This window comes from Talpa occidentalis, unplaced genomic scaffold, assembly GCF_014898055.3.
Source record: "Talpa occidentalis isolate TD23 unplaced genomic scaffold, MPIMG_talOcc4v2.1 talOcc4.2, whole genome shotgun sequence".
Taxonomy (NCBI): Eukaryota; Metazoa; Chordata; class Mammalia; order Eulipotyphla; family Talpidae; genus Talpa; species Talpa occidentalis.
This window is the reverse complement of record NW_023602073.1, coordinates 141316633-141328037: the sequence shown is the minus strand read 5'-3', so window position 1 is coordinate 141328037 and position 11405 is coordinate 141316633. Positions and strand designations below refer to the sequence as shown.

The 11405-nt window shown below is 40.6% G+C and overlaps 1 protein-coding gene across 1 annotated transcript in view; it reads left to right on the top strand.

Annotated features, from left to right (window-relative positions):
* Window positions 1-11405, top strand: part of PPIL4 (peptidylprolyl isomerase like 4) — a 37481-nt gene continuing 26076 nt past the window's right edge. The window contains exons 1-7 of the mRNA XM_037520551.1: window positions 1-146; window positions 4906-4973; window positions 5060-5124; window positions 5658-5775; window positions 8025-8167; window positions 9722-9818; window positions 10534-10650. Of these exons, the coding sequence (XP_037376448.1) occupies window positions 77-146; window positions 4906-4973; window positions 5060-5124; window positions 5658-5775; window positions 8025-8167; window positions 9722-9818; window positions 10534-10650 (678 nt within the window). The 5' untranslated portion in view covers window positions 1-76. The remainder of the gene's footprint in view (window positions 147-4905; window positions 4974-5059; window positions 5125-5657; window positions 5776-8024; window positions 8168-9721; window positions 9819-10533; window positions 10651-11405) is intronic.

The following is an 11405-nucleotide window of genomic DNA, read 5'->3' as shown; positions in this document are numbered from 1 at the left end:
CACCGGTGACGCGAGGCGTCGACGACGCCGGGCTGCGCTTGTCACCCCGGCTTGTTGCAGAGGAGGAGCGGGCGCCATGGCGGTTCTGCTGGAGACCACTTTGGGCGACGTCGTCATCGACTTGTACACCGAGGAACGGCCGCGCGGTGAGGCCCGGGCCCCCTCACCTCCCGCCGGGCCGCCATCTCCTTTCCCGCCCCCTTTCTCTGCCCGCCCCCGGGCGTCGACTGGGTGCAGCTTTGGGGCGAGTGGTGCCTGCGACCCGGCTTGGTTAGAGGCCTTGAATCGAAAAGTTTTTTTTGAGAAGCCGCCGGTCTCCTGAGTCTTGTGCTGTCCCCTCGGGTGGCGAGTGCTCATGGGCATGAGTGTCCGCGCGCGCGCGCGGGATGCAGTGTGCATATGTAATGCCCATGGCTTTTATGACTGTGCTGAGCTTTCCTCTAGAACACAACCACTGTTCCTTGATGTGTAGCCGGTAAATCTCGGTGGGAGCTGGAGGATGTGCAGGCAGCAGTGGGTGTGGGCGTTTCGCCTGGATGGAGGACAGGCTGTCGGCAGGTGTGCACCGAACCTTAGGAAACACTCATTGCGTCCCTGCTCTGCAAGGCTCGGTGTCTTGATGTCCCTTGATAAGAGACTTACCCTTGAGGATCTGATCTTCCACTGGAGGAAATAAACGCGGCAATCCATTTAACTTTTAAGTGTCGTAGAAGAATGTGTAAGTTGCCATGGAAACCGGAGGAGGGCGTCTTTCTGCTTGGGGGTGGGGAGAAAGGAAGCTAGCGAAGAATGCAGAAACCTTGAACTAGCTCTTGCAAGGAGGAGTGCGGATAAAGGTTGGAATTTCTGCTAGTGGTTAGGCGTGGTTTGAAAGAGTGGTGTGTAAAGTGCAATGGCAGAGTGTTCTTATATAGCCTGGTCGTATACGTTATGTAGTTTAGGTCAGATTGTGAATAGTTTTAGGTGCTCTGCTGAGGACGAGTCTTGAACTCTTGAAGAGCAGGATTGAGGTTTGGCGAACTTGTTATTTCAGGACGATAAGAGGCAGCATTGTGGCGAATGTATCACAATAGGGACGAAATGGAGGCCAGGAGAGGTTAGTTACAATCAGTGTTCTACCCCTCCCAAGGAATGCAGAGTTTATCAAAAAGGATGAAATGAGCTACAGCTGCCCACACTTGACTCTCCCCTGGCAAACAGTTTACTCAGCCATACATATTTCATACCATTGCCTTTACCCCACTTTTCTCTCCACCTTCCTTTTGGCAGACTTTCTGCTAATTATTCAAATCTCTGATCAAGCATGTTTTCTTCTGTGAAGCTCTCCTTTGTTTTTTTTTATTTTTTATTTTTTTTGATAGAGGCATGCTTTATTTATTTGTTTGCTGGTTTGTTTGTTTGTTTTGTTTATACATGCACTGGGTACAGTCAGAAGCGCGGGAGGGTGAGAGAATTCACCAGAGCCAGAGCAGGGAGCAGAGCAGACAGAAGGACCGAAGTACACTGCTGAGGGGAGCAGCGGGCTGCAGGAGAGGTCTGCGCGCCATGTGGGACCCTCCTCCAGTGGCCGGGGAGCAGCCGGGGATCGAACCGGCACCGCAGAGGCCGCGGGCAGCTTCGCAACCCAGTGCTCAACCGCTGCGCCACCGGGGAGGCCCTGTGAAGCTCTCCTTTGTTCCCAAGCAGAGTTATCTTTCCCCAGGGCTGTGAGGAGGTGAAGAGGCGGTTCATCACTACCTAATGAACACAGAATGGACAAGCAGTGTTTCTACAAAGATAGCTGGAACACTAAAATCCTAAATCGGCTTCATTTGTTTATATTTGTAAATATGTGATTGGTTATCTACTTGTATAAATAAATACAACCTATAGTAAACATCCAGAATTATTTTCCTTCCTCACTCTCTCCCCTTTCATTCCTTTTTTTTACTTTATATTAGAGAAAATTTAAACATAGAAGTAGAAAGACTCTTGTAATGAGTCTAATGTGCCTACCTCCACTGGATATATTTGTTTATCTAAAAGATGCTTTAAAAACATAACCGTATATTACTATCTGAAAAATTTAGCAATAACTCCTTGCTATAGTTTATATTTTCCTATTGTCTCATAAACATTAAAAAATATTTGGTACTTTATGTTAGGATCCAAATAAGGGTCACATGGTATATTGGTTGTTATATCTCTTAAATATCTTTCTATCTATAGACTCTTACTTCCTTTTAAAAACTTCTTTGTTTTTTGATAGTAGTTTAAGATTCATAGCAAAATTGAGGGGAAGATGCAGAGATTTCCCATATATCCCTACCTCCACACATGCACTGCATCCTCCACTGTAAGTATACACTTATGTTGTGACATTGTACATTTATACTGTAGTGGTACATTGATATTGATGGACTTAAACTGACATATCATAATCACCCCAAGTCCATAGATCATTTCAGGACACATTGGGTGTACAGTCTCTAGATATGGGTAGATCTATCCATCATTACAGTTTCGTACAGAATAGTTTCACTGTCCCCAAAATCCTCTGTGATTTGCCTGTTCATCCCACTCCCCCCAAATCCTGGCTCCTTTTTTTTTTTTTTAAAGGTTTATGTATACAAGAACTGGGGTACAGGCTAGTGGTATAGGGGTGGTGAGAGGATTTTCCAGAGACAGATGGGGAGCAGAACAGGCGAATTGGCTTAAATACATTGCTGAGGGGAGCAGTGGGCGAGATAGGAGAGGTCTGCTGCACCATGTGGGTCACCTTTCTGGCTGGGGATCGGACTCCTGTTGCAGTAGCTGTGGATTGCTTCATAGTGCTGACGCTTAAGCCCTTGCTCCATTAGGGAGTCCCATCCTGGCTCCTTTTGATCTTTTATTATCTCTAAGATTTTACCTTTTCTAGTATGTTATTTAGATGGAATCTATAACTTTTTCAGTTTGGCTGCTTTCACTTAATAGTATATATGCATTTAAGTTTTTTCCATGTCGAAGCTCATTTCTTTTTAGCACCAAATAATATTCTGTTGTCTGAATGTACTATATCTATAACATACTGGAGGACTTCTTTGTTGCTTCCAAATGTAGGCAATTATGAATAAAACTACTGTAAATATCTACTTGCAGGGTTTTTTTAAAAAAGATTTATTTATTTATGCATACAAAAACTGGAGTATAGGCCAGAGGTGTGGACAGAGTAGGGAACAGAGCAGGCAGACTAACAGAAATACACTGCTGAGGGGAGCAGCCCGGCGAGACAGGAGAGGTCTACTGCACCATGTGGGTAGCTCCCTGGCTGGGCCACTATGGAGGACCCACGTGCAGGTTTTTGTGTTAAGATTTCATTTCCTTTGGGCGAATACCAAGGAACATAATAGCTGGATTGTGTGGTTAAGAATGTGTTTCGTTTTATAAGAAACCCTATGTCCATTTATTATGTTGGTTGCTATAGTTCCTAACCATCTTTTAGCTGCTAGGCCCCACCCCCTTTTATTTTCTTTGTGATCTGGGCCTTTGTCTTAGAAATTTCCCTCAGTTTGGATTTGACTGATTTTTATCTGTGTATCTTTTATTCTTCCATTCCTTCTATTTCTCATTGATTGCTACTTAGATTTAGAGCCTTGGTCAGATTCAAGTTTATTGTTTTGGGCGAGATTATTCCTAGGAAGTAGTCTACTTTCAATGGCTCACCTCTAGGAGCTATTTGATATGTGGTGGGCTATTAGTGATGTTAAAATTGGTTAGTGGGTTCAGGCTTATCCACCTGAACCTTTATGAAAGTGTTCCCGTTAGCTCTTTATCCAAGGATTTTGGCAGCATTGATGATAACTGACTAGATCAATGATTTTTGTTTTCTGGTTAAAAAAAAACCCAACTGCTCTTGTGTGTTTCTAAGCCAAGAAATACCTTATTATAGAAAAACAACTGAAACCCTAGTATTTAAGACCCTCTAATAGCTTGACCCCACTTTACCTCTCCAGCTTTTTACTCTCTCTTGCTCTAATACTGGGGAATTAAAAAACATTTAAATTCCCACTTTCAGGCTTTAAAAAATGTCCTATCTTAAGTACTCTCTGCTCAACCAGTTCTTGTAATGCTTACCTTAAACTTCAATGAAATCTTCTAATGTTCTACTTAAAATAATTTTTGTTTTGAAGTCTTGTGCCACTTTAAAAATCACTTCTTACCATTTTACTGTTTGAGTACAAATGGTATTATCTGACATGCCCAGTACGTAACTATTTGTTTTCAGGACCTTGGATTAGTATAAGTTTCTTGAGGGTTGGGACAGTCTCATGTTTTTTCAGTTTGTCCTGTTTCTGCCTTGGAGCCTTGAGAATTTGTTAGCATTTCTCCACAACTATGAACTTATTGAGGGCAGAGGCTGCAGCTGATGGCATTTGTGATAGCTGTGCTAAGCACCTGGAAGATACTCTGTCAATGTTTACTGGACAAGCAAGTGAATTTCTATGAGGAAAGTGATAGATGACAAGTATATGGATTTTCGTTAAGGACTGCTTAATACTTGTAAAAACAACTTGGTACCAGATAATTAATTTTCTGTAACTTATGTTTTCAGATGCTCTGTTACATCCTTTCCTGTAATGATATCCCCTTTTTAATTGTTCCTTTTTTTCCTCATAAAACCAATCCATCCATAAGTGCATGTGTACTCCCAGATACCTGTATGTCCTGTTTCAGCTCAGATGATGAAGAAATCCTCAGAAAAAGAGAATAAAAAGATAATTTTAAGATATAGTGCCCTTTTTCGAGTATTACTGCCTTTTTATGATTTTGGACATTTGACTGTTTTGAGGGGTTTTGTGTGATGATATAAATTATACTCTTTTTACTTGTTTAACAATGTTTTTATGAATTACTAAGATAAATTTAGTATTTTCTTTCTTCCAGCCTGCTTGAATTTCCTGAAGCTGTGCAAAATAAAATATTATAATTATTGCCTTATTCATAATGTACAGGTGAGTTGGTTGATATTAGTCATGTCTTTTGTTATTAAAACCATCTAGCAACCTTCTGAATTGACAAACTATCCTATATATTATAGAGGGATTTCATCATACAAACTGGTGACCCTACAGGGACTGGTCGTGGAGGAGAGTCTGTTTTTGGGTAAGTTCTTTTATTTTTAAATGAGTAAAATAGACTTGCCTTTTAATAATGTTAACGAGCATATTTTAATCTGCATTTTTTAAAAAAGATTTATTTATATATGCATACAAGAGCTGGGGTATAGGCCAGAGATGTAGGGGGTGAGAGGATTCACCAGAGACAGAGTGGGGAACAGAACAGGCACACTGACTGAAACACACTGCTGAGGGGAGTAGCGGGTGAGACAGGAGAGGTCTGCTACGCCATTGCTCCCTGGCTGGCTGGGGAGGCTGTGGATTGCTTCATAGTGTGGTGGTTAACCCCTTGTGCCACCAGGGAGGCCCTGCTTTTTAAATATGGTTCAAAGAAATTATACTAACTTCTTTTACTTGCTTAAAACTGTTTTTTGTGCCCCACCACCAAATTTTCTACATGTCTATAGCAAAAAATGAGTATTTTGAATCATAGTGGCATTTCTACAAGGAAATGGTAGCTGGATATGTTACTAGTACTCTTACACTTGTATTTTATAACCTTATTATATGTGCTTTCAGTCAACTGTATGGAGATCAAGCAAGCTTTTTCGAGGCAGAAAAAGTGCCAAGAATTAAGCACAAGAAGAAAGGCACTGTTTCCATGGTGAACAATGGCAGTGACCAGCATGGATCTCAGGTCAGGACATGGATAATGATGAGTTTTGCTTTAAAATAAAGGACGGGAAAGAGCCTTCAAAAGTTACCTTTTTTATTTTTTTTTTATTTTTTTTTTTTTTTATAAATTTTATTGTTATATTCCCCATACAATTGCAGCCCCCCCATTCTGACCCCAATCCCTCCCCTCCCGCCCCCGCCCCCCTAAAAGTGTCTCTGGTTCATAGTTTTTTGTTGATTTTGATTTTCACTTTCTTATAGTTATTCATTTTCCTGGTCCCTTATTTAAGTTTTCTAGATTCCTGCTATGAGTGAGACCATCCGGTATTTTTCTTTTTCTTTTTGGCTTATTTCGCTGAGCATGATCCCTTCCAGCGCCATCCATGTTGCTGCAAATTGCATGTGTTTATCTTTTTTGAATGCTGAGTAATATTCCATGGTATATATGTACCACATCTTCTTGATCCAGTCATCTATTTTTGGGCATTTGGGTTGTTTCCAAAGCTTAGCTATTGTAAACAGTGCTGCTATAAACATAGGGGTGCAGGTGTTCTTTGGAATTGATGTTTCTGTGTCCTTTGGGTAAATACCTAGGAGTGGAATTGCTGGATCATATGGAAGCTCTATGTTTAGTAGGTCCAGAAATCTCCACACAGCTCTCCACAGTGGTTGGACCAGTTTGCACTCCCACCAACAGTGCAGAAGAGTTCCTTTTTCTCCACACCCTCGCCAGCATTTGTTGTTGCTAGTTTTTTTAATATGTGCCATTCTCACTGGTGTAAGATGGTATCTCATGGTAGTTTTGATTTGCATTTCCCTGATGGCAAGTGATGTTGAAAAAGTTACCTTTTTTAAAAAAAAAAAAAAATTTATGCACATAGGAACTGGGGTACAAGGCAGAGGTGCTAGGGTGGGGGTGAGAGGATTCACACCAGAGATAGAGTGGGGAACAGATCAGGCGGAATGATTAAAATACACTGCTGTGGGCAGCAACGGGCGAAACAGGAGAGGCCTACTGTGCCATGTAGGTCACTTCCCTGGCTGGGGATTGAACTCATGCTGCAGTAGCTGCGAATAGCTTTACAGTGCTGAGACTTAACCCCTTGCACCACCAGGGAGGCCCCGCCAAAAGTTACCTTTTTAAACTGTCCAGTAAGGGGCCTCCCTGGTGGCTCAAATGGTCGGTTGCAATGTATGAAGCTGTCCACAGCCACTGCATCATGAGTTCGATCCCGACCAGGGAACTACCCACATGGCACAGCAGACCTCTCCTGACTCGCCCGCTGCTCCCCTCAGCGGTGTATTCAGTCAATCTGCCTGTTCTGTTACCCATTCTGTTTCTGGGGAATCCTCTCAAGCCCCACACCTCTGGCCTGTACCCCAGTTCTTATATGCATAAATGAATGGATCTTTAAAAAAATAAAAATGAAAAACTATCCAGTAAGAAAGAAATTTCAATCAAACATCTTCGTTAGAAGGAAGAGATTGCACCATTTTTTGCACTGAAAAAACCTCTATTCTTTTGTTCTTTTAAATGTAAGACTTGTCCATTGTGAGAAATTTAAAAAATACAAAAAGGTACAAAGGAGAAAATAACATTATGCACAATCTCAGTATCCATAGGACATCACTGTCACACTGTAGCCTATTTTCTTTTAGTGTCTATTACTTGTTTCTAAACCAGACACATTGATCACCTTTTATTTGCTGTCTAGTTTAATCCCCAGACAGCCCCATTGGGGTAGATGCTCTTTATTTTCTTCACAGTTTACGTATGAAGAAACCAAACCTTGATTAGTTTGAATATTATAAGCAAGCAGGGAAACATTTGTTTTATGCTTAAGTTTTATATATTTTTTTTTAAGATTTATTTATTTATGCATACAAGAACTGGGGTACAGGCCCGAGGCGTGGGGGGTGGGAGGATCCACCAGAGACAGAGTGGGGAACAGAACAGGCAGATTGACTGACTACACTGCTGAGGGGAGCAGCAGGCAGGTCAGGAGAGGTCTGCTGCGCCATGTGAGTTGCTCCCTGACATGGGATCGAACTCGTGCTGCAGTGGCTGCGGATTGCTTCGTTGGTTGCGTCTTAACCCCTTGTGCCACCAGGGAGGCCCAAGCTTTGTATTTTTTATTTAGTATTAGTAACAAGTGGGTGAAGTTCCGTGCAGTTAAGGTAGAGTCTTACTTTTGTGTACTTGCCAGTCTGTAACTGATTTGTTTTAATTATAGGTATATATTTGTATTTATTCTGTGTCTTCCTATATAGTTTCTCATTACTACAGGAGATAATCTTGATTACCTTGATGGTGTTCATACAGTGTTTGGTGAAGTGACAGAAGGCATGGACATAATTAAGAAAATTAATGAGACCTTTGTTGACAAGGACTTTGTACCATATCAAGATATCAGGTGTGGTTATAGTTTTTTGTTTTTTTTTTTAAAGTGGAGGCTTTGTTCATACCTTTAATTATATTTAATTTTTTTATTTTTTAAAGATATATTTATTTATGCATACAAGATCTGGGATACAGGCCAGAGATGCGGGGGTGGTGGTGAGAGGATTCACCAGAGACAGACTGGGGAGCAGAACAGGCAGACTGACTGAAATACACTGCTGAGGGGAGCAGCGAGTGAGTCAGGAAAGGTCTGCTGCACCATGTGGGTTGCTCTCTGGATGGCCGGGGATTGAACTTGTACTGCAGAGGCTGCAGATTGCTTCATAGCGCGGTGCTTAACCCCTTGCGCCACCAGGGAGGCCCAGTTATAGTTTACTGTCTACATGTACTAGATATTTTAAGACTGTAATGGTTGACATATAGTGGTAATGGCAAAGGCCATCATTTCAAAATGTGAATGGAATACATGATTCTTACAATCCTTATAATAAAAGGACCTTTTGTCTCTTTATAGTTGTACTAATTTTTAAATGAGTAAAATAGATTTGCCTCTTAATAATGTTAACTAGCATATTTTATTATTTTTTTAAAACATTTATGCATGTAAGAGCTGGGGTACAGGCCAGAGGTGTGGGGGGGGGGTGAGAGGATTCACCAGAGACAGAGTGGGGAGCAGAATAGTCAGATTGACTGAAATACACTGCTGAGGGGAGTAGCAGGTGAGACAGGAGAGGTCTGCTGTGCCATGTGGGTAGCTGCCTGGTTGGGGATCGAACTCGTGATGCAGAGGCTGTGGATAGCTTCACAGTGCAGTGCTTAATCCCTTGTGCCACCAGGGAGGCCCCAACTAGCATATTTTAATCTGCAGTTTAAATATGGTTCAAATTTAGGGCCTCCCCGGTGGCGCAGCGGTTGAGCGCTGGGTTGCGAAGCTGCCCGCAGCCTCTGCAGCGCCGGTTTGATCCCCGGCTGCTCCCCGGCCACCGGCGAGGGTCCCACATGGCGCGCAGACCTCTCCTGCCGCCCGCTGCTCCCCTCAGCAGTGTCCTTCGGTCCTTCTGCCTGCTCTGCTCCCCGCTCTGGCTCTGGTGAATTCTCTCACCCTCCCGTGCTTCTGACTGTACCCAGTGCATGTATAAACAAAAAAACAAACAAACAAATAAATAAATAAAAACATGCCTCTATTAAAAAAAAAAAATCTTAAAAAAAAAAATATGGTTCAAATTTAGATACTCTTTTTATAGTTGTACTAGTTTATAATAGCTTATATTAGAAGAAATTATTAATAGTTCATTTTTAAATGTAGATTATTGAGAAATATGGCAAAATATAATATTTGGACATATTATATTCTGTATAATGAAGAATAATAAATATAATATCAAAAAATGGAAAACAGCATTACTAATTGTGAAAGTATACTCTGGTAATGTCCTTGTATAATAAAACTGAAGAACTTGCAGGGTTTTTGGCGTTAGAGAAACTTAAGGTATTTGTTACTATCTTTATAAAAAGCAAAATGTGGATATGAAATAAATGTATACTTGATATGGATTTATTTTGTAAGGATAAATCATACAGTGATTTTAGATGATCCATTTGATGACCCTCCTGATCTATTAATTCCTGATCGATCACCAGAACCTACAAGGGAACAACTAGATGTGAGTAGCCTTTTTGGGATTTAATGTATGTGAATATTAATACTTCCCACAGATTCAGTTTTCTAGTCTATTAGAACTTTTTTTTTTTTCCCCCCCACAATAATGATCTTGCTTGATCAGTTACACTGGAACAAGTTTAGAGTTCTTTTTCCAGAGATACTGATTTTTTAGCTCTCTTTTTATTTCCCTAAGGTTTTTTTTTTTTGTTCCACCAGAATAGCCTTTGTCTGCTAATAGCCTTAGTTCTAGAAGCTTATATGAACACCTTGGGATAATGTTTTTCTTACCTCCTAACTCTAAATAGGAATATGGCTTTCAGATTAATTTAAACTCATCTTTTCAATTGGAATACTCGAGCCATGCTGAAATCCAGAAATCTGTGCAACAATACAGACTTTTCCCCAGATATTTTTAAGATACAAATTTCTGCTTACTAAATTTACCTGCATAGTGGGATTGGAGACTTAATTTCTAAGGTCAGTTATTGTCTGCATTCAACACTTAGTTGGATACCAGATCGTTTCTATATAGATTTTAATTTTGATTTATAGTAAATCAGAAGTACTGTTTGGCAAATATTATTGAATTAAATCAATTTTTAGAGTTTTATAAATTGTTCTAACACACTTGATGAATTAAAAATAGTGCATGATGTTTCCCATGATTCTCAGGTTTTTTGTTCTTTAAGGATATGTGAGTAATTTCTGTCTTATAGAGTGGCCGGATAGGAGCAGATGAAGAAATTGATGATTTCAAAGGAAGATCAGCTGAAGAAGTAGAAGAAATAAAGGCAGAAAAAGAGGCCAAAACTCAAGCTATTTTATTAGAAATGGTGAGATGATTTTTATTCATTATTTTAGTTTATTCAATATTTCTGCAATATTTAAAACATACTCATTGTGATTTTATTTCTGGCTCTTTGATAGTGTTAAAATATTTAAAAATTCAAGTTTTTTTCTAAATTAAATATTATATGCCATAATAGGTTATGTAAACAAATCTGTCTCCATTGTCAATGTAGTGCCAGTTGCCTTTTTATTCATTATTTATTTATTAAGATTTATGCACACAAGAACTGGGACGTAAGCCAGAGGAGCAGGGGGTGAGAGGATTCACCAGAAACAATGGGGAGCAGAACAGGCAAACCCACTGAAATACAGTGCTCAGGTGGGCAGCAGGCGAGACAGGAGAGATCTGCTGCGCCATGTGGGTAGCTCTCTGGCGGGCCGGGGATCGAACTCGTGCTGCAGTGGCTGCGGATAGTTTCATAGTTTGCATCTTAACCCCTGGCGCCACCAGGGATGCCCCTGTTACCAGATTTTTCAATAGCAGAAGTATAGGCAGTGCCGCAGGAAAATGGGTTTGCTTAGTTTTGAAACTTATTGTTTTCAAATAATTTCAAATCTGTGGGAAAATTACAAAGACCACTGTACCTTTATATACCTTTCTACCTAGAGTTACCAGTTTTTAGCATTTTGCCTTTTCTTCTTGATCATTCATTCTTGCTCACTCTCTTTTTCTGATTATACATGCTCACGTGCATATTATTTTTTTCTGGGCCATTTGAAAATAACTTACAAATATCAT